Raw genomic sequence first — 23,541 nt, forward strand, 5'->3', positions numbered from 1 at the left:
AGTGGAATTTCTGTGTCATGTGGTAACTGAATTTTCAAAGAATTATTCCATACTTTTACAAAGGCGCTTTGCTTGTAAAATCATTTTCATTTCCAACAGCAGTATACGGGGGGAACCAATCCCTCCCTTCTTAAAACTTTCTCTTTCAGACATCCTCAAAAGTTTGATTGGGTATCTTAGTAAAATTTTGATTTGCATTTTCTTAATGACTATGCAGTCAACTTTCCATTTCTTCCTGCTGTTTGTATATCATTAAAGAAATATCTCTTCAACTCCTTCCCCTCATCCCTTCCTCTCTGTCTCTCTGAGTCAAGTGTTCTATTAGAGCTGGACCCTCAGTCCTCATTTTCTGTTTGAAAATTTGAGGCAGGGTCTCACTCAGTTGCTGAGGTAGGCCTTGAACTTGTGACCTTCCTGCTTCAACCTGCCCATTAGCTAGAATTACAGACTTTAGCCACTTGCCTGGCATCATCTCTCATTTTAACATGGGTTGTCTTTTTGTTGAGTTTAGACTTATTCATATATTCAAGGCTGACTGTAAGACACAGAGTTTGCAAATTGTTTTCCTGATATATATTATCTTTAAAAAAAAAACTCTTTAAGATTTGATGTGTGTGAGTGTGTTGCCAACATGCATCTATGTGCATTTTACAGGGGTGGCTGGTGTCTATGGAGGTCAGAAGAGGGGATCAGATCCCCTTCAACTGTAGTTACAGAGGGCTGTAAACTGCCATGCTGGTGCTGGGAACCAAACCTAGGTCTTCGGCCAAAGCAACAAGAGCGGCTTCTTGTTGTTGTCATGGTTGCTGTTACTGCTGCTGTTGCTGTTGTTGTTTGGGGGTGGTTAAGAGTCCCTCTAGGAACTGGCCTTGAACTCACAGAGATCAGCGTGACTCTGTGTCCTGCATCCTGGGATTAAAGTCTGTGCTACCCGGCACAGCAAGTGCTCTTAACCACGGAGCCGCCTCCCCCTGCAGTGTCTTCTCACTTGCTTTCTCACATAGTCCCAGTTTGTAACCCAGGCCATTTCCCAACCTGAGAGCTTTCTGCCTCTTGCCCTGGCCTCCTGAGTTCTTGGAGGACAGACAGACACCCTGCAACTGGTCTATTTTGCTTTCTTGACAATGACTACATTAGGCTGTGAGGGAAACCCTAGCAATTATATGGACTCACTGGGAAGTGTAAAAAATTTTTTTGCTTATCTACTTTTTTTTTTGAAACAAGGTTTTATGTAGTCCAGCCTGGCCTCAAACTCACTATATATATAACCAAGAATGGCCTTGAGTTTATAATTTTCCTAACTCTACCTCCCAAGTGCTGGGATTACAGATATGTGCCACTATACTATAGCATATAGGTTTTAAAGAAACCTAATTCAATCCATAACACTCTGCCCTCTAGACTTCTAAGTTCATAGAAATATCTTATCCCATTTCTCTGCCAAACTCTAAATCCAAAGTCTTACCAAAGTATATGTAGAAGGTATGAACTCACAATCCTATAATTTCATCATTTGGGATTCTTGAGGCAAAAGAATTGCTTGTGCCTTGGAGTTCAGGTACAGGCAATATATTGAGACCACCCCCCCCCCCGGACCTGGCAGTAATAGAAAGTAAACCTTCCAAAAACCTGAAAGAAAACAAAAATTAGAAAACCAAAAAGATTAAATGTCCTCAATCCAGAAAATCTTTAATTCTCCAGAATTCCTTGAATACTACGATGAAGCAAATGAAAACTTTCATAAGCATGAGTCTGTTTTGCATATATTAAAAACATTTTAGTTGCCTTTGGACTATTGATTTTCTTATGTAAGAAACCTTTCTTCCAGGAGACAATGCCCTTTAAGATATACCTATAAGATACAATTCTAGTATTCTTTAAGGCACAGATGAGAAATGTCTTGAAAAATAATCCAGGGGCTAGAGAGATGAATCAAGAACTCAGGCTGTTCTGCCAGAAGACCTGGGTTCAATTCCCAGCACCCACAGAGCAGTTCATGTCTGTAACTCCTGTTCCAAGGGTTTCAAGGTTCCAAGGGTTCATACAGACAAATATACGTCAAAACACCAACATACATAAAATTAAAATTAAAAAAAAAGAATGAGTTTTTGTGGGTAAGTTACCTGAATACCCAAGAAATGAAATCTTTTAGTAAACTCTCCTGGCAGACCTCTAGTCACCTTGGTTGGCTGCACATCCTCTAAGGATTAGGTAGTCGTGTTGCCATACTGAAGGGTGTGGAGTCTACAGCAAGTTCAAGTGCATACTGGAAAGGAAGTGAGGAAAGAGCCTGGCCAGGATGAAATGAAATTGGTGAATGAATGAAAAAATAATACAGAGATAGTAAATTGTTAACAGGTTTGATTATGGGGGAGCATAAACTTCTAACCTTAGGAGGCAAACCTAAGGACAATGAGTCTTAACTTTTGTCATCTCAAAGGCATTTTAAATGTTCTTAATAAACCCTTAGAGGCAAGGAATAAATATAATCACACCACTCCTAGTTTTAGGGAACTACTTTTATCTGCATCCTTGAATGAATGGCTGCTGTTACTTATGGTCTTTGCATGGCCCTGACTAAGGAAGCCTACCAGGTGATTTAGCACAAAACTGGGTTGCCTGAAAGAAGGCAGCTGCGGCCTAGTGGCTTTGCCTTGGTGCTTGGCGCATTTGGCATGTTACTGGCATTGCCTGTGGACATTAGGTTCTGCCCTTTCCCCAGCCCCTGGCACAATCGCTACATAAAAGTGATGCCCGTGTAGCCCCTGGACAAAATGGCTCAGAGCATTACCTTCTGAGGCCACAAGAAAATGTGCCCTAGGCAAATGGTGCCTCAGGCCACTTTAGTGACAACCCCAGATAGATCCTTCAGGAGGCGACAGGTAACGGTCCCTGGAGGGGGAGGGGCGACTCTAATGTCTGGGAAGGGGGTTCTGCTCCGTGAGTCTCTGAGTGCCTTCCTGAGGCTGATGGAACACTCCCTCACCGGTCTGCCTGCGCTTAAAACTTATCCAGGGCCGACCTATGTTCCTCTCCTCTGGACTAGGGGACTACGTGTGTGAGGGGCCGCGTTATGAGTGGAAACTCCGAAAGGCGACTCTGCTTCTGTGCCGGGTTTATCACGGTTGCCTCGAGCCACAGCCTCCCAACCCCTACCCTGTGCAAATACACAGCAGATCGCAGGCAACAGCAGGACTGCGGGAAGGACTGGTGAGCGCCTGGAGAGCAGCTCCTGTACCTGGGAGGCAGGACCTCGGTATGAAGCCATTAGGCTGAAGGCGGAGCTTAGGGGCACAGAAGGCAGAGCCCGGGTGTGGAGAAATAGACTGAGAGCGGGGCTGGGCTGACGAGAGGCGGAGCCCCGGAGAGAAGCAACAGAAATGAGGGCGGATCTTAGAAACCATGAAGGCGGAGCCCAGGTTTGTAGTAATTAGGCTGAGGGCGGGGCTTAGAAGATTAGCAAGCGGAGGACAGATATTGGGCAATTAGGATGAGGGCGGGGTTTGGAGCGCGAGAGGCGGAGTCCGAGTGTAGAGCAACAGGATGAGGGCGGAACTTAGGAGAGCAGAAGGCGGAGCCCGGGGGGGTGGAGGAACAGGACGAAGGCGGGGCTTGTTGCTCTGGAGTGGAGCAAAATCCTAAGGGAAAAAATTAAAAACGTGCGAGAGGCGGATCCCGGTGTTTAGTGGTCAGCTTGGGGTGGGGCTTAGAACTTCCAGGGTAGTGCTCCCGACCTCTGGCCGGTGCCCAAGGTTTTGTCATTTTCCAAGGCGAGTGGCTCTTGGCTGTGGCTGGGAGAGCGGAGCTGTAGGTGCTGCTTCCGGACTCCTCCCGGAAGGAGATGACCAAAAGGATGGATACCTCCCTAGCAAACCACATTCCCACCCACCCAGCCATGCTCCGGAAAGTCGCGGAGGTTCAGGGGGTCAGAGTTGAGGTCCTCCAGTGAGAGTTGGAAGGTGTAGACCCTAGTGTAAGAGGCAGATGGAGAGTTGGCTCCGTGGATAAGAGCACTTGTTCTTGCAAAGGACCTGGGTTCTCATGTCAGCACGGACGCGGAGTGTGACCTAGAGTGGGAGGGAATAGAAGACTTGATGGAAAAGCGGGGAGATATGGGAGCCCTGACCTTTGTGGTGAGGCTGGGATGGCTGTCGTGGGAAATGTTGAAAATGATCTTTATTTTTAAAGTGGTGTGATAGAAGACAGAAAGGTCATATTTCAAAATGGCGATGGGCCGTGAATGCTGCCCTCAAGACAGCTCAAGAACCTATGGCACCAAATCTTACCGGGGTTTGGTTCCATTCCTTTTTAGGCAGTTTACATAGCAAATAAGAAAGTAAGAGGAGAAAGTGGGGCTGGCAAGATAGTTGGATAATTGGGTAAAGGCGCCTGAAACCAGGGCTCTTCTGAGTTTGATCTCGGAATTTACATAGTTGAAGTAAAGGACTGTCTCCAATAAGCTGTCCTCTGCCTCCACCTTAGAGCCATGGCATATGTGTACACACACACACACACACACACACACACACACACACACACACACATACGAAGGGGCACATAAAATAAGACTAGGCTTTTAAGTTTAAAATACTCAAAAACCTGTCCTCACTTTTCTGAAGGCAATCACAGTTTCCTAGTCTGCTAGCAATTTTGTGCAATAAGACTTTAGGCTATTTTAATTGTGGTAATATTAGGAATCATAATCTGGCCTGGAGAGATGGCTCAGCAGTTAAGAGCAATTCCCAGCCCCCACATGGCATCTTATGACTGTCTGAAATTCAGTACCAGGGTACAAGTAGCACTCTCACACAGATGTCCATGCAGGCAAACCACTAAAGCACATAAAATAAAAATGAATGAATCTTTAGAAAAAATGATAATCTAACATCTAGCTCATATTATTTCATAACAAGCTACTATAAAGGTTTTAGAACATGGACTGAGCCAGCCTGATCAACATAATAAAAACCTTGTCTCAAAAAGCAAAGAAGGAAACTGGAAAGATGATGGCTCAGCAATTAAAAGCCATGCTGCTCTTGCAGGTGATCAGAGGTCATTTTCAGGTACCCATGACAAGTGGCTCACACCCACCTATCACTCCAGTTACAAGGCACCCCAGTTCCTCTGGCCTTTGTGAGCACCAGCACTTGCTTGTACATACCCACACAGAGACTTGCACAGATGCATATCATTAAAAATAACCAAATGGAATTAAAAAAAAACCCTCATCAAAGGGAAAAATAGAGATTTAGAACATTTTTATTTAAGAATGATAGTTTCTTAAAGTCAATTACCAGGCCAGTTATAAAACCCTATCAGTGAGCTTGCAGGCCTGGCTGTAGTTTCCATTCAAAGTGATTGAAACTTAGAGGGTATTCAAATTTTAACATTCTTGAGTTTGTACTGGTCTTTTAAAAACCTACAAAATATACATACATTATTTTATGAATGTAAGTGTTTTTGCCTTTATATGTATCTACACACCATATGTGTACAGTACACATATGGTCAGAGGAGGACATTGGGTCCCCTCGAAGTAGAATTAGAGATGTTTGTGAACCACCATGTGGGTGACAGAAATTGAACCCAGGTCCTCTGGATGAGCAGTTAGTGCTCTTAACTGCTAAGCTATCTCTCCAGCACCTTGTATAAGTCTTCTGGAAAATACTCGTTCATTGCTTTATTTCCTTCCATGCATTGCCGTATTTCATCCAATAAAAACTTTAAAATCCCATCCATTAACAGAGCCTGCTACTAAATATTGATTTATACGGTGTCAGACTCAGCAGGTAGCTAAGAAAATGTTTTCAAAATGCTAGAATCTTCTGAACTGTCACATTCAACATTGGCAGCAAACATTATTGGTGATTCTGTCTGAAATGACAAGGTAGTTTCTGTAATTGCTGAGAAAATATTGGCCAGTGTTCAGTCAATAATTACCATAGGTTGTCAGTTTGATGGTTTTAAGTTAGAATGGCATTCAGAGATAAAAGCTCTATTCTTGGAGCTTTCACAGTGTTTCCATTAAATCTGAATTGCCTAGCCAGCTGTTCACTCTATTATAACTTCGGGTAGATTCCTGGTAGGTGTTTTCCTATAAGGACTTGACATATATTCTAGAATTTCAGTCTTGAGCTAGGCAAAATAAATCTGTTCCCTTCTTCCAAAATAATGATATAACACAAAGGATCTGATCAAGTAGCTATTAAGTGACACAAATGACTGCTGTTAGTCCTGTTGATGACTTGAATCCTAGCCCTTGAGAGACAGATGGAGGTGAATTTCTGTCAGTTGCAGGCCAGACAGGGCTACATAGCAAGACCCTTCCAATAATAATAATAATAATAATAATAATAATAATAATAATAATAATAATAATAACGTATTACTACTATTATATTTATAAACAATAAATATTTGGGGCTGGAGAGATGGCTCAGTGATTAAGAGCACTGACTGCTCTTCCAGAGGTCCTGAGTTAAAAATCCCAGGAACCACATGATGGCTCACAACCATCTGTAATGAGATCTGATTCCCTCTTCTGGTGTGTCTGAAGAGGTGGTGAAGACAGTTATAGGGTATTTATATATAATGAATAAATCTTTTAAAAATATTAAGTATTTCTTATAATAATTATTATACATATTATTTAAGTAATTAATGATTATAACTGTTCTTATTTCAAATAATGCTGTATATTTTATTTTTGAGACTGATTCTAAAAGGTTTTATATTTTCTCTAAGAAACCGCTCTTGCATCCTTGAACACTTGGACAAATACTCCTACTGATGTTTTTATTCTACTTGTGAGTCGAGACTTGACCTTGACACTGATGGAACACTAAACTGCTTCTTCTTGAGACTAAACATTCATCTGTCTGATTGGCAGAGTCTGGGAGACAAATCAGAGGGGAAATTTGAGTTTGGCTCTCACAGCGAGGAGGCAGAACTCACATCGGATCGCTGCTCATCTGAGAGAAGGCTGCCTCGGAGAGGATGAGCACAAGAGTACATAAAGCACGCTCTGCATTATTAGTTGCTAGAGGAATGCAATCAAAACCACTGTGGTGATGGCAGGAGCTCTGGGAAACCCAAGCAACTAGGCTCAACCACCTGGCACACCACACCAATCACAGAGACACAAGGTACTGACAGGCAGAGAAGAGTTGAGCAATGTGGTATGTTGGACGTGCAGATAAAGAGGCTCAGTGGCTACAAGTCCATCATCCGGACACTGATGTGAACTTTGGGCTTATGTAGGGGATGGGTTTCAAAAGCATGACTAAGCAGGCTTGGTCTCTGTGCGGCCTGGTTGGTCCTTATCTCTGTGGTCTGTTGACCATTATCTGAGTTCTGCTTCCGTATGACAAGCAGAAGTTCCCACTGTCTTTGAGGCACTGCTGCTCCTGCAATTAATTATCCTTACACATTTATCTCCACGTCTGGAGACATTCAAGCATCCTTACGGAGTCCAGAACAGGGCATCATGAAAGCTGTGATAAGATACCTCTGTGTCTTAAACTGTTGGAGACAGGTTAGCCTTGGTTTTTAAACACATATTTCTTTAATACTTAGCAGAGCTCACGCTGAGTTAAAGCATGTGATGATGAAGTGTGCACAGTAAGGGAGACAAACACAGATGAAGGTAGAGATGCCAGGCTTTTGTTGCCTTGGGAGCCCAAAGTATGAGTGACTACAGGAAAGCACTTTCTAGGCACCTGTGACAGAAATAGTATCTTACTTAAATATTCATTATATTCATCAAGATTCATTAAGTAAGGTACTTAGCTAATTATTATTATTTTTCTTTGATAAGACATGGCCTCTATGTAGTCCTGGCTATCCTAGAAGTCCTTATGTAGACCAGGCTTGCCTTGAACTCACAGTGATTCACCTGCCTGTGCTTCTTGAGTGCTGAGACTGAAGACGTGAGCCATCATACCATGTAGACATAGTTTTTTTTCAAAACCTACTTTAATTGTGGCTCTTAAATGTTCTAACCTCCCTTCTAGCCCACCACCCACTAGAGGTAGCGGAAAATAAGGGTTAATGAGAAACAGGGTTTATGAATCCGTTAGAAATAGTCTTTGGGGGTGATTCCAATCTTCACAGTCAGCAGCAGTCCAGTCTTCTCGGCAAACACCAAACACAAATCAGTCGCAGTGACTCCTTCCAGAAGAAACCTCCAGGCTCCACCAGGCAACAAATCAACAGGAGTCAGCGGGATCAACTGGAACAGCACCAGACGTTCATTGACGCATTTCTCTCAGAATCAGGACAAGTGAAGAAATGAACCAAGGCAAGAGCGACCTCAGGGAAGACCAGTGTCAGAGAAGCCCAAGGAAGACTAGCAGTGAGCTGCAAGGTGAACCAGTGCAAAAGCATCGTCCGCTGTCTGTTGGTTTCCACTGATATTCTTTCCAGATATCACACGTTCTCTCAGGCATCCACTCCAGAAGAACATCACATGCCATTTCACCAGACAGCTTCCAGAAAACAGTCACGTCTGTTCTCAGCAAAACATACTCTCATAAAACAGTTTCCAAAATGAGCTGGAGAGGTGGCTCAGCAGTTAAGAGGCCTGCCTGCTCTTTCAGGGATCCTTAGTTCGATTCCCAGCAATCCCATGGTGGCTCACAACCATCTGCAATGTGATAGGATGCCCTCTTCTGCTGTGTCTCCAGAGAGCAACACTGCACTTATATTAAAAAAAAACAGTTTTGAGAAATCCCTAAAGAGTCTCTAATGAAACCAGAAATTTTCCCTTCAATGCCTGGCCTTCAAAATATATTTTTAAAGAAAAATAAACTGGGATAGCTGGCAGAGGTTTGTAAACCTAACACTGAGAAGGCTGGATTGGGAAGATTCCAAGCTCAAGGATAGCTTGAACTATAGAAAGATGCCTTGCTGGAAACTGTTAATTTTATGGTTTGTGAATTACACCTCAATACATTGTTTTCATAGTCTCTGTGTGGCCACTAATACAGATGTTCACTGTAGCGACTTTGACTGTGGTTGTTGAGATTTCGCTGTTTACTGGAGTTTTTTTCAGGAATGTTTTTAACTCTTACTGGAGCATTGGAAGACGAATATTAGAACAAGAAATGAAGAACTATATATCGATGAGTTGTAAAAGCCCTTAAAGTTTCAAATATTGATGTTAAACTCAAGTCTGAGTCAATAGAGTGAGCTTTTGGATTCAGTCAGGAAGACTCAGTAGGGGGCGCTCTGTGCCCTAGCTATGGAAGGTCAGTGAGCCTCAGTAAGGTTTGTTGAACCAGTTTTTTTAGCTTTGAAAATTACCAATTAGAAGCAGCCAATCATAATCGTGTTCTACTTTGAAATATGTGCCTTATATTCCACTGGAATTGACGTTTTATTTTATCTTTTCATTTTCATGATATAAAGGATTTTTGTTGTTGTTCCTGGTGGGTTGTTTTGTAGGTTGGCAGAGTGCTTGCTCCCCATATGTGAGGTCCTGGATTCAGTCTCAGCCCTGAAGAAAATCAGATGTGCTTGACAGCTTGTCTTTGAACCTCTATATTGTTTATCTCTGTGTGCTTAAATACATGCTATGTAAAATAATTGGTGTGGAAGAATTATTTTAAAGAAACAGAAAGTCCGTTCTATTTTTTTTAACTTGCATAGAATCCTGATTAATGGCCTATTTCCCTTTCACCTCACTCCACCTTCTTCTTAAACAAATGTGTCCTCCTTTCCTTTCTGTTGCTGTGATAATTCACTGTGACCAAAATCAGCCTAGGGAAGAAGGGTGTGTTTGGCTTCAATGTCTCGGTCATGTCCATCATTGAATGAAGTCAGGGCAGGAAGGAACCTGGAGGGAAGAACTGTGGACGAATGATGTTCTGGCTCATGCTCAACCGGCTTCCTTGTACAGCCCAGGATCACTTGCCCAGGGAATGGTGCCACCCACAGTGGGCAGAGCTCTCCTATCTCAATTAAGATAATGAAAACAAACTCTCATGTACACATACCACAAACCAACTTTATAAAGCTAATTACTCACTTGAGAGACTTTTTACTTCATTTAGATTTATTTACTTTTATTTCATGTGCGTGGGCCTAGGTATATGTTTGTGTGCCTTGTGCATTGAACCGGGAGCTTAGTGACTGATAGGTTGGCTGACCATATCTCTGCCCAATCCTGGGACTCCAGGCCTCGCTGCCATTCCTGCCTTCTCACATAATTTCTACGGATCCAATCTCAAGTCCCCATGCTTATGGAGCAAGCTCCTTAATCCACTGATGACCAGCATCGTGCTGGTGTTTCATGCCCAGTAATGATCACTGCCCAGAGCACTACTTGGCCTGAATGAAACTCAGGATGGAATATTTCAAAAGGACGAGGGACTGACTCCATTGCAGAGGCCCCTGTCAACCTTCTGGGAGCCTGGAAATGATAATTATATCATCATGGCTATACTGTGAGGCCCACGTTGCTATTCCAAAGACTCCATTGCCTTTAGTGAAGGCCAGCTACATCGCATGGCACACCACATGAACATGAAGAGGAGTCCTGTGAAAGATCCTCTTCTTACTGAATTTGGCCATCTGCTACATGCTCTCCATAGAGTGGAACATCCACCAGCATTTTCAAGCTACAGCTTTGTGACCCACCAAGGCTACCCATCCACGGGTCTCTTAAGCTGCCCGGCCTCAGTGTTGTTTTGCACAGACCATTCTATTAATAGCATTCATGTCTTTGGTTTCAATGGAGAGACTCTCTCAGATTTATCTGGAGAATAGACACGTGAGCAAATTCCCAGATGTTTCTTGGTTATTGGAATACACTGGCAGAATTTTTTTTGCCACGCATGTTATGAACAAGGGTCCTTTAGTCCAACAATCCAGATGTCCTTTCACTGCCATTTGGAATGGGGTATAGCCAGGATCTTAAATATTAGACACCTCTAATACTCTAGTAGAGTGTTAATGATATTAGCAACACAGGATGAGAAAGAACTTCAATTTAAATAATTTTGCTGTATCAGAACACAGTTTTGCCATTTATGCTTTCTATAATAATATCCATCATGTCGTCCAGCTCCCAGCACGACTGACTCTGAATCTGTGGGCTCAGTGCAGTATTGTTGCCAATGGAAAAAGAACTCAAGAGAGACTCACACACATGCACTCCAGGTTAGCTTCAGACTTACTGTGTAGTTGAGGATTGTCTTAAAATTGTGATCTCCCTGTCCCTGCCTCCCATGACTGAATTGGTAAGAAGGCATAACCATGCCCGGTTCTTGTGTGCCTAGGATGAATCCCAGGGCTCTATGCATGCTAGGTAAACATGCTACCTCTAGGTTATATCCCCAGTCCATTAACTCAGCATTTTCAAGTGTATTCTTTAAAAATTATATGCTTGGGGGCAGAGGCTTGAGGTTGGGTTGGGGAGTAGACTTAACAGTTAAGATCACTTGTGTCTCATGCACAGGACCCACGTTTGGTTCCCAGAACCTGGGGACCAGATGGTAACTACCCATAATTCCAGTTCCAAGGTATCCAGCACTCTTTTCTGATGGCTGAGGGTACAAGTCATACAAGTGGTATCCATACACACACGCAGCCAAAACACTTCTCTGCAGAAAAAAAAGTTGTTTGAGAACTTTTATCTGTGTATAAGTCGAAAAGTATTGCTTTCTTCTGGTTTTCTTTATATCTTTCCCATGCTTATTGACTATTTGCATATTACTTGAAAATTGTCTATTTTGTCCATTTTCTCGGGGAGGGGAAGAAGGCCTTAGCCTTGCATTGACTTCCATGGGTTCTCTATTCTCACTATGTGACAAGACAGATGTTTCTAGTCATAATTGCTATGAATTTTGATATTGCTTGCTCTTTAGATTTTTGCATTTTGCTTTTTATTTTCAAAACAAGGTCTCCCTATATAGCTTTTGCTGCCCTGAAACTCTCTGTCTTGCCTACCTCTGCTGGAACTAAAGATGTGCCCCACCACTGCGTGACCTGGTGCTTGTCTTTTGGTGTACATCAGTTTTAAAGTTCTAAACAACAACAACTGTATCACTCACTCCTCTTTGTAATTTCTGATGTATTTTTCTGCTTCAGAAGCTCCTGTACCTTTCTCTTTGCAATTTCCTCACTAATTTTAGCTGAAATCTCTCTGCAGTGTGTGCTGTTTTGTATAGACACACATTTATTCTGGTGTTTTCTTGATAACTGATTGGTTTCTAAATTTTTTATGATGATCAATCAGCCTTCCTTTTTTTTTTCTTTTTTTTTTCGGAGCTGGGGACCGAACCCAGGGCCTTCCTAGGGCCTTGCTCTTGCTAGGCAAGCGCTCTACCACTGAGCTAAATCCCCAACCCCATCAGCCTTCTTTTTAAACTATAATTCTTTTTTCTTTTTTAAGATTTATTATGTACACTGTTCTGTCTGTAGGCCAACAGAGGGCGCCAGGATCCCATCACAGATGGTTGTGAGCCACCTTGTGGTTGCTGGGAATTGAACTCAGGACCTCTGGAAGCGCAGTCAGTGTGTTCAACCTCTGAGCCATCTCTCCAGCCTTGTAATTCATTATTTTATGAGCATTGATTTGTGTTTTGCCTGCATGTATGTCTGTGTGAGGGTGTCAGATCCCCTGTAACTAGAGGTACAGACAGCTGTGCCATGTAGGTGCTGAGAATTGAACCCATGTCCTTTTGAAAAGCCACCAAACAGTGGTCTTAACAACTGAGTCATCTCTCCAGCCACCCTCCTACCAATTTGTAGTTTTACTTCCCTTTTTTGTTACCAAGTGCTTCTATATTAGAAAACCAGTATATTGTCCTGTTGTATTTTTGTCTTGTATTAGACTTTAGTTTGTACTTTTTATTAATTACCATTTTACATTGAAAAACTTCCTTCAACTATATTACCCTTCCAAACTGTTCATTTTGCAGGTGCTGAGCACTGAACACACGGGACTCACACATCGTAAGTTGGTAAATTCTCCCTTCTTCCACCGAACTTCAGTTTTTCAGCCATCTCTCCAGCTCATGTGATGCTCATTGGAAAACCACATCAAACATTTGAAAATAGACAATACTGATCTTGGTTAACAGCACGGTTCAGAAGACCGTCTGGAGGATTTCTAGGATCTTCTGTGCTCAAGGAATGGATTAGAGACTTCTAATTGCAGAAAAAGTACGACGGCTGATTAGGGAAAAAACATACCTCTACGGAGCAGGCAGACAAAAGGAAAGAATGAACATAGAGGGGAAACTATCCTAGTGTAAGGCCCTGGACTCTTGTCTTGTGCCCCCTTAATGGAGCCCATCTTAATGGGGCTCTGGGTGTAACTTGGGTCCTCACTCTTAGTACTTTGCCAACTGAGACATTCCCCCAACTCTGTGTTGTCTTTTCTATACATCCTTAAGCTGCTATAGACAAAAGAGAATTGAGACATTTTTCTCTCCGTAAATCTGGGCAAAACTATAAAGACACTGTTCCCCTTTCCAGTGTCAGCCTCAGTCTATTGTAGTGATGAGCAGTGGACCTGAGTACCCATTAACCGTAATGTAGAGTAGCTTCAATGACAAGTGCAGCTGTGTACATCAATTTGTTTGTCCATCACTACCACTCTACAGCTCAGCTGGACACTGCTCAACTTGGATGCCCATATAATCTCTCTGCAGAACCCAAGGTAAAGGAGCCAGTGCTCTCTAGAACATTCTAATTCCATTATAGAGGCTCAGAACAGAATAACAATCAGCGATGTGTACAATGTATCCAAAGCTTAGAGGTTAGTCATGCCCTCAACACCTGCTTTTCAGCACCCCCCCCCATCCTTACCTACTCACCAACAATCCAGGTTTTATTACTATGCCATAAAAGAAAGAGGAGAAACCACATCTTGTGAAATGTTTAAATAACTTTAAAATTTATTTAATAAAAAATGCATAAACACAACCATAAGATAATGAATAGAAAAGTTAAATACAAACTACCACATGTAAAATAGGTTATTGTATAACTGGTGGTATCAAGCCTAAATACTAAATCCCCAACTTCCACAGTGGGAATTTTAATATAATAAAAAAATCTTAATTTCACCTTAATATATGCCAAAATTTTTAAACAATTTTTTAAAATTAAATAGAACTTTTCAAATGAACAGTTCAATTCAACCCTAGATGGGTTTTGTATTAAATGAGATCTGAGATAAAAAATGGACATTTGCCATAATGTTTTCTTCAAATCAACTTCCAAAACTAATGTAAGTGTGGGAAAGAATGAGTCCTTTAAGGACCATTATGCTTTTCTACATAGTCCTGGACCAGCAGGCAGTAGCTGGGCCACAGTTCTCCACCCTGTACAAGTCAGTCAGTAGACTATGGTGGTTCAGAACATCAGGGGTCCTGGCAACCCATTTTCATTTCATTTTCAAGCTAAAAAAAGCCCAAAATATTAAAAGAGCACCAACACTACTCCCAGCTTCAATTTAACAGCATCCAACTCCAGCATTAGAGATGCTAGTGAACAGCTCCAGCATCTTCCTGCTGATGTCCCTCTTGATCAGCAGGGGATGACACGATGTGAGCATTCCTTTCAGAAATAGTTCAAACAAGGAATAGAGGATTGGAAAATGATAATGTCCAAGGTTTGCATGGGAGTTAAGGAATATAATCAATGGGGTAGGGTAAGGAAGAAAAAAATGGGAAAAAAAGCAACTAAAAGGGGAAAAAACCCCAACAAAATGAAAAAAAACCCAACAAAACGAAAAAAAAAAACCAAACAAAATGAAAAAAAAAATATAATGCAAAACCCAAGGAAACTAAACACAAAAACAAAAACAAAGCCAAAAACAAACAAAAAAAATACAGAAAAACAAAATACAAAACCCAAAACCCAAACAAAAATACAGAAAAACAAAAAAGAAAAAATCAAAACCACACACAAACAAAACAACAAAAACTAAAACAAAAAAACAGAAATATGAACAAAAACAAAAACAAAAAATAATAAAGAACAAAACCAAAAGCACAACCACAAAAACAAAACAATACACAAAAACAGAAAAAAAGAAAAACACAAAAAACTAACCAACAATAAACAAAAAACAAACCACAAAAAATTAGCAAAAAACACAATAACAATACAAAAAACAAAATAAAATGCACAGAAAGCAAAGCAAAAAGTAAAACCAAAACACAAGCAAGAACAAAACAACAAAAAACAAAACCAAAAAAATACAGAAACAAAAACAAGAAAAAGCCAAAAACCAAAAAAAAAAAAAAAACCCAAAAACAAAACAAAACAAAAAATAAGAATAGAAACAAAACACAAAACAAAAACAAAAAACAAAACATGAAAAAACCCGGAAACACAAACACAAATACAAACAAAAAAGCAAACTTGCCAAAAACAAAAGAAAAACCAACCAACCAAAAAAACCCCAGGAAAACTAAACAACTAAAAGGAAAACCAAAAACACAAATACAAACAAAAACAAAAAATAAAAATAAAAAAACCAAAAACACAAATACAAAACCAAAACAAAAGAAAAAAAAACAAAAACAAAAATACACAAAAACAAAAAAGAACAAAAACACACAAAAACTAACCAACAGGAAAGAAAAAACAAGCCACACAAAACTGAACAAAAACACAAACACAAACAAAGCAATAAACAAAACCGAAAACACACAAACACACACAAAAACAAAAAACAAAAAGCAAAACCAAAAAAAACCCAAAACAAAATAACAGAACACAAAACAGAAAACCCACAAAAACAAAAACAGAAAAAACAAAACCAAAAACAGAAAAAACAAAACAACAAAAAACAAACCAAAACCAAAAACACACAAAAACAAAACAAAAAACAAAACCAAAACACAAACAAAAACCAAACAAAAAACAAGGAAAAACAAAATACACAAACAAAACCCCCCAAAACACCAATTCATGGACTAAATTCAGCATTAAAATAGTATTTCTTGAGCCCGTAGTCTTGCGTGAGTTGGACAGTGGCAGTTTCTAAGCTGGCGGTAGTTATATACGTTCTAGAGATGGCATTAGGGCGGCAGACCCACACCCCAAGTTAGGACAATATTGAAGAAAGTGGGCTCCATCCGGTCAGACAGCTCAGTACCTGTTTAAAGTCTCTTCAACTCATCCCACTTGAGGTATATTAGAAACATGGATGGAAACAGACAGGGCGGGAGCCATAGCGACCAGGTGGATGTTGTTACAGTAAGTGACTGTGCAGGATTTCCCACACCATCCTCTTCCTGAAGAGGGGCATGTGTTGCTGAGAAAAGGTCACAGGTTGGTCTCTAGAGATGTAATCTGCATATTTGCAGGTGAACATCCCACAGTCGCTCCCATTCAGTTGTTGAGGGATCTCCTGTGAAGTTAAGCTGTACTGCTTCCACTCCACAGGGTCCAGCTCCATGTTCCTTCGGGTCTTGCTCTCATTTTGTAAATAGTGGAAGATGGTCTCACAGATATTTTTCCCTGTCTGACCCATTGAATCGAGGTAGACAATGCTTCGCTTTCTTAAATCGATTACCACCAGGCTCCAATGGACCCTCTGGTGAATAGGCACCAAGATAAGTTCTTTTTCAAAGAGATTGATTCCTCGGGTCCATCTTTTCACAGAATTGTAACCGCCATGCTTTAGCTTGGCGTAAAAGAAAGTGCTAAAGGCATGAAGAGCAGGGTAGCCTGGGTTTTCATTTCTCTGAACCAGAAGATTCATGTAGAAATTGATGACCTCATCATTGAGCCACTGACCGTTCTTGAGGGTCTGCATATCTCCTCGTGTGATTTTGAGCTTGAATCCCGTACTGAGGATTTCTTCCTGGGCTCCTGGACCCAATGCTTTCTCAACTTCCTTTTCCATTTCTTTTGTAAATTCTTTTTCTTGGTTGTTTTCTTGCTCTGGGAGAGCATTTTTCTCTCCTGCAACTACTGCCACCTTGTCTGGGAGTAACCTACCGCCGCCACTGTCCAGGATGTTTGCATTCGCTGTTCCTGGCAAGCCATGCTCCAAGCTGTTCCCCCGTACACATTTCTCCTCAGCACACCTCTTCTCTCTCTTGGTAGAGAGAACCTCTGTCGATGGCTGTCTATCTCCGTGAGCTGTTTCTCGTCCATGAGGATGCCCTGGCATTCCACCTTTGTTGTTGGAGGTGTCAGAAAAGGTTGGGTGAGGCCTGTGTGGGTCAGACCTCACAGGATGGCCACCTTGAAGATGTTCGAGTGACCTAGCATGCTTTTCGTTTTGGGGGCTTTGAGGTTTTTCCTGTAGGACAGAATAGGGCCGCTTGCGACACTTGCCACCCTCAGTCGACTTCTCAACTACAGCCTGATCTGGCAGACCCTCTAGGGGTTTGATATTTCCTGAACCCTCATCCTGGGTTTTCTGTCCCTGACCCTTGCCGGGCTGTTCTTTATTAAGTTTTTGGTCTTGATGCTCCTGATGGGTCTTCTTCCGAGCCTTTCCAGGCTTCTGAAACACCATTTGTGCTCCATCTTGGCAGTTCCTTGATGGTTCTGGTCCCAAAGCTTCAGACTCGGTCTCTGTCCCATTTTGGTCGAGGTGTTTCCGCTTTCGACGTTGTTCTGAAGCTTCGGGTTTCATGCCCACCCCCGGCTGTTTAGGTTGCCACATGGAGACCGGCTTGGCTAGGTGTTTTGAGGGTGCCGGCTTTATGATGTAGAAGGGAAAAGCAACCGTATGCTTGGCTCTGGGTGGGCAGCTAAATCCAAAAAACTTTCAAATGAGACTGATCGTCCTATTAAAATCACTAGTAACGCACCAGGTCTAAACCTAGAAGCTACCACTTCGGAGGCAACCTCACGAGTGATACCTAAATCAGGGGGTTGCCCCTAATCACAGACTTCAAGGTTCCATAGCTGGTTGTGATGTCACCTGAAAGAAGGCAAACCAAGGTTCTTTGGAGGGTGGACTCTCTCCCCTACCCCAACTAAGTCCAGGATTTCAAAGCACTCCCTTGCCCGAGTGGGAAGTTTGAATGAATTGATACATAGCTCAGTTCACTTTGGCAGAGCAGAGTTCCCAAATCACCTCAGCATAATTTAACTGGTCCTGACTTGTACATTTGTCTTTTAGGAACCTGCCCCATCATGGTCAATTTTAGGAAACAAAATATAAGTGCCCTTCAACATATCTTCTCACAATAGGCTTGCTAATTACAAAGAATACATAGAATTTTACAGTTATAAAACCTCACAGGTACTAAACTTGACAAAACTTTTCTCTCTCCCAGGACAGACCAAAGTGCCCATACCACCAAAGTCCTACTTGGTGAACCAATGGGATTTATTGGGGTTACTTATAGGAATGTGGGTGAGGGGTTCCTTACGGGAGCAGAAATGACTCAAAGACCGCTGCATCACCAAAGCCCACCCCAGCATGGTGACAGATCACAAAAGCTGGAGACCTGGAGAAACTGCACAGCCTGTAGATGGCTTAATGTCCTTTCCAGGTGCCTCAGTTGGTCTAAACTTCTTCAAGACAGCTGGTCTGAATTTGGTTCCTTTGAGAGTCTTCTTTCCAGCTCAGCTTCCTTTCACTCTGACAGGGCAAGAGCCTAGTGAATCTGATTAGTTTCAGGAACCATCTTGAGACTTTTTGAGTTGCCTTCCTGCCTGAGGAGTTTCCCTTCAGAGTGAATGAAGGGTGGAATGGTTCAGTGTTTCAGTATTAGAGGAAGCTTGAGAAACTGGTACCAATTCACCAAGGATGGATACATTGTCCTAAGAGAATAGAGAAAACCTCACCTTTGTCAATAGGCTACATTGAGAAAGATAGGTCCTTACTTCTCCTACAACCTAACAATAACGCAAGCCCTGAACTCCTCCCTAGAAAACAGTAGGAAAGACAAATTGGAGCTGGAGATTCAGAGTTGTGTGTTTTCCCTGGGTCCTGGGATCTGAACTCCAGCCGCCATGATTAAACCGCAAGCCCTTTAACCACTGATCCATCTCTGGGCCCTTGAGCAGCTCCGTGGTCTACTCTCAAAAGTGTGGAGATGTTTTTACAAAAATTGTGAGAAAAAGAATCGAGACACGTATTGTTTATTTTTTCACTGAAAATATCAACAAGTTGTGCAAGTGTATTTATACCAATGTTTTACTGTGAGGGAAAAATGTACTTTTTTCTCTGTAAAAGGTTTGAATTTCTTGTGATTATTTCCCCAGGTGTCATTTTGTTTGGACCAGGTTTCTTTCTCTTCTTTCTTATTACACCTTGGAGGGATCTGTTCCCATACCAAGAAGGAAATTTTCATATTACCACATTACAATATTACCATATTGTATTACCATATTACAATACCTAATAGAGTTGCTTTTGTGATGGTGAACTTTATGTTAGAGGATAAATTTATTGTGCTAGGCTTGCAAAAACAGAATTGTTTTTAGCTAGCATAGTCCATGAGGAAATGACTCTATCTCGAATATACCCTATCAGGTAGCCTGAGATGTACCACATCCTGGTGTGGCTGAGCTACTCTTCAAAAGTTGTTGATTGTTTCAAAATATTTCAATGCCTCTGGCTATTCCTACAGAGTGATGGGTCATGAGATTAAACAGGCTAACTGATAAGTTCTGCTTTATACAATACACCTGCTTGCTTGCATAGCCAAGGTTCCTACCTGCTGGACATATCACAAAATCCGGGTGCAGGCAGTTACTTTTGCTTCCCAAAATTGTAACTTTGTAAGTTTTGCCTATGTAATCCTTTAGCTAACAAAACCCTCGGGCCTTATGATAGGGAATTCTTTCTGGGTTGGTCCTGGTCAGTCTTCTTTTAATAAAAAGCCTCTTATTTACTAGAGCAAAACTTGAGTCAGAGTGGTGAATCTCTGAAGGAGCCCAGACATGTATGACTTTTTCTGTACCTTCTCTTCCGTGGTTCAAGCCCTGCAAAACAATGTTTTTAGTTCTTAGATTTACGTTCCTTAGCCTGCCTGTTCCGGTTGGTACCTTGACAAAGGTGTTTAGCCTCATGGAAAGTACGTCCTTCATCTACTCTTCCTGATGTTTAAAGGGATCTTCTGACTATTTCTCCACCCACTGTAGGTTTTATTAGGTCAATGAAGTTTCCTGTTATCCTTCTTAGAGAGATTTTGTTTGCGTTTTTTTAATTATTAAGGAATGGTTACATTTCCAGGTTTTTGTTTGTTTGTTTGTTTGTTTTGTTACAGTTTTTCATTTGTTCGTTTTTTCTTTTTGTTTTTTTTCTTTGTTTTTTTCTCTCTTTTCTTTTCTCTCTCTCTTTCTCTCTCTCTTTTGTCTTTTGAGACAACTGCAAATTTTTTCTCTTTCAATTTAACAAGATCAGCTTTGGGTCCTAGGAAAAGCTGGAATGTGGTCATGATTCTTCTTTTCTTAAACCGTTTTTGGATTTTGTTCTACATTTCATGTGATATTGAATCACGTCCACATGTTCCTGACTTTCTCCTAACTTTATGATTTTTCTCCTTTTCTGTTTGAGACAGAGTGTAGTTATGTAGTCTCTGTTGCCTGTAATCTTGCTATGCTGCCAAGACTGGATTTGAACTTATGATTCTCCTTGCTCAGTTTCCACATTGCCAAGATTATAATCCTGTAACCTACACCTAGCTTTTACTTTTCTGTTTTAGCATCAAAGATTCCCAGTCTGGTAATGTCTCCTGGGGGTGTTTACTTGAAGGGTTTGTAATGATTTGGATCCATGTGTTTGACTTTGTTTCCCTCCTTCACCATCTGTGTGTGTGTGTGTGTGTGTGTGTGTGTGTGTGTGTGTGTGCATGCCCATGCCTGGGAATGAATTCAGAGTTTCACACACGCTTTCCCAATGAGCTATTTTCCCAATGAATTCATTTTTCTTGAATGTAGGACAGAACTTGCTAGAAAAATATCCTTTTTTAGGTGTTTTCTTTTGGGGGGGATGCTGTAATTCTCATTCGCACTTTAGTGGTGATATAAATGCTACTTTCCCCTCTGTTTGCTTTTGGTCGGTTATATTTTCTAAGAATTTGTCAATTTTCTCTAAATTTTCAAATTAATTATCATGTTTGACAATACCACTGTTTTCCTAAATTATTTCAAAACTTGATTGGTATTAAGTTAATTTAATGTTAAATGTTAAATGTAGAAGATTTTGTTAGATTTTTTCGAGTCAGCATTAGACAGGTGTGGTGGTTTGAATAGGTTTGTCCCCTATAGATTTTTGTGTTTGAATGTTTGGCCCATGGGCAATGGTACTATTAGGAGGTGTGGCCTCGTTGAAGTGGCTGTGGCCTTGGAGTGGGTATGGCCTTTTTGAGTAGATGTGGTCTTGGAGGAGATGTGGCACTGTAAGAGTGGGCTTTGAGGTCTCCTATGCTTAAATTCCACCCAGTGTCAAATTCCAGTCTCTTCCTGGCTGCCTTTGGATCAAGATGTAGAGCTCTGTGCTCCTCCAGCATCATGTCTACCTGTACACTGCCATATTTCCTGCCATGACATTAAGGGACTGAACCAGTAAACCGGTAAGCCAGCCACAATTAAATGCTATCCTTTTATAAAAGTTGCCTTGGTCATGGTGTCCCTTCTTAGCAGTCAAATCCTAAGATAGCAGATTAGATACTAAATGTTTGAATTGCTAAATTTTATTTTTTCTTTTTCTTGTTAATTTTTGTTTCCTGCTTCATTGACAAGAAGAAATCACCAAAGATTATCATCACAGCCTGGGAGTGGAGCCATCTCCGCACTTGGTGACAAGGTCCAGCCCAGTGACCTCTCAAACCTCAACATGCTTAGGAGCCACCTGCCAGTGTAAAGTTCCAAAACTGGGCAGCAAGACCTTAGAGCTCCAAGGAGTTCCCAGGTCAGGCAGTCGGAAGTCCCACCCAGAAGAGGCCAATCTTCCCCAGTGACCACCTGGTTCACACAGGCTCTTTCCCACCAGGTAACAAAGCCAGGAATGGCTCGCAGCTCAGTCCCATCATTGCACACAGGGCACAACAGCTGGGCCTTCATCTAAGATCTTAGGACTGCTGACATTCCTGGCTTATTTCATTTGCTGATCGTTTGTCCTTGTCTTCTAATAGAAAGCAGATTGCAAAATTAGTTAGGGGTGGAATCAATGGCAGCCATTTTCGAGTGGGGTTAATAGGATAGACTTTGTGACTTCCAAGAGAATGCTCTTTGAGGGCAGGGGCTTAGGTTTTCTTCTCAGCAGCATCCTTAGCAGGTAGGGAGAGTAGAGCCTTCCTGAACAATCAGAGACAGAGAGCTGTAAAATGTGCCGTGTGTGTGTGTGTGTGTGTGTGTGTGTGTGTGTGTGTGTGTGTGTGTGTGTGTGGTGTCCCTCAAGGGGCAATGAGGGACAGGGGTAAAACTTGGGTACCACAGACCACTTCAAGGCCACTTCCAATCCTAGCTTAGCTGTAGGATTTTGCAGGGCACAAACACCAGAGCGAATGTTCCTCATGAAGTTCTAGGTAGGTACATAAAATCAGAGCAGGGGACATAGTAGAGGGCAGATCAACAAAATCCAGAGTCCCCAACCCCCAAACCCTCAATCCTATAAGGGAATGTGGTGAGTTGCCAAAGCAGAGATCTCAGAAGCAAATATCAAAGCCAGGGAGCACAGCCAGGAATCCCAGACCAGAGAGATAAAGAGAAAGAGAAGTTCGTAGATCACAGCTTAGAGGGGCCAATCGGGAGCAGGCATTGGAAGCTTGCTTTAATGTGCTTCCAGAGCCAAGATGGGGTGTGTGAGTCAAGGTTATAAGGGCCATGGAGGCTGGACAGAATGGGATTTCTGGAGCTTCTTGCTCCTCAGAGCAGAACCTGGAAAAATAGTATGAGGAGGTAGAAGCCATACAGCCGTCTGCAAAGGGGGTGAGAACCTGGTTAATCAGCCTGAATCCAGGACTCAGTGTCTGCACTGTCACCAAAGAGCTGGCATACACCTGCCTCAGTGTCCCTGGCAGGACTCAGGCTAGGTTTCAAGAAAGACTGGAAAGAATCCCACTAAGTCTGCACTGTCCCTTCTGTGTTACAGGGTGGTAGCACATATTTGAAATCCCAATCTTTGCCACAGTCCGGGGTTAAATTTCATCCTTCACTAAATCGTGAGTTTGACGCCAACCTGAGCTATGTGAAATCCTATCTCGAAGCAATGTTACTAAAGCAAAAAGGCAGAATGAAAGCATTATGACAAAGTTCTAACTCCCAGCTTGGCCTTGTGGGTACAGGATGGAAAAAACCACAAACAAACATTAATCTTTTCAAAATTGTATTTAAAAAATAAATAAAGTCTGACACTCAAAAGACTCAGGCAGTCATCTGAGGACTTCCAATTCCTTTTAGAATGTGCTCCCCCGACTGCCAGCGGGATACATTTCCCTCCAATGGAGCTGGTCATCCGCTGTTGTCTTCTCCTGCAATTCCACAGCGTCCTGGGCAACACATCATCCTTACAGCAGTGGAGTTACTTTACCCACAAGGTGACTGCTGTACCAAAATGAAAAAAGAAAGCTTTCTTCATCTTGCTTTAATTTCTTTGTTTTGTTT

The 23,541-nt window shown here is 41.8% G+C and overlaps 2 protein-coding genes across 4 annotated transcripts in view; one reads left to right on the plus strand and one right to left on the minus strand.

Moving 5' to 3' along the window:
• The first annotated feature begins 2,510 nt into the window (after positions 1–2,510).
• 4930433N12Rikl (RIKEN cDNA 4930433N12 gene like) overlaps positions 2,511–23,541 on the plus strand; it is a 45,270-nt gene continuing 24,239 nt past the window's right edge. The window contains exons 1-5 of one of the 3 annotated variants that reach the window (XM_063286860.1): positions 2,514–3,256; positions 11,066–11,160; positions 12,924–13,666; positions 21,682–21,928; positions 23,338–23,474. In XM_063286860.1, the coding sequence (XP_063142930.1) occupies positions 23,379–23,474 (96 nt within the window). In that variant the 5' untranslated portion in view covers positions 2,514–3,256; positions 11,066–11,160; positions 12,924–13,666; positions 21,682–21,928; positions 23,338–23,378. Of the gene's footprint in view, positions 3,420–11,065; positions 11,161–12,923; positions 13,667–19,932; positions 21,510–21,681; positions 21,929–23,337; positions 23,475–23,541 lie in introns of those variants that run through there. The other 2 variants (XR_005503935.2, XM_063286861.1) reach the window with 2 other exon arrangements.
• Positions 16,214–17,641, minus strand: Senp18 (Sumo1/sentrin/SMT3 specific peptidase 18). The gene has a single exon (NM_001002834.1). It carries the CDS (start codon positions 17,639–17,641, stop codon positions 16,214–16,216), a length of 1,428 nt encoding a protein of 475 aa, NP_001002834.1.

The sequence above is a fragment of the Rattus norvegicus genome, chromosome 4 (assembly GCF_036323735.1).
Source record: "Rattus norvegicus strain BN/NHsdMcwi chromosome 4, GRCr8, whole genome shotgun sequence".
NCBI classification, from domain to species: Eukaryota; Metazoa; Chordata; class Mammalia; order Rodentia; family Muridae; genus Rattus; species Rattus norvegicus.

Bases quoted from the DNA above. Each gene is read 5' to 3' on its own strand.
- Senp18 (NM_001002834.1), bottom strand. From the start codon at position 17,641: ATGTGGCAACCTAAACAGCCGGGGGTGGGCATGAAACCCGAAGCTTCA.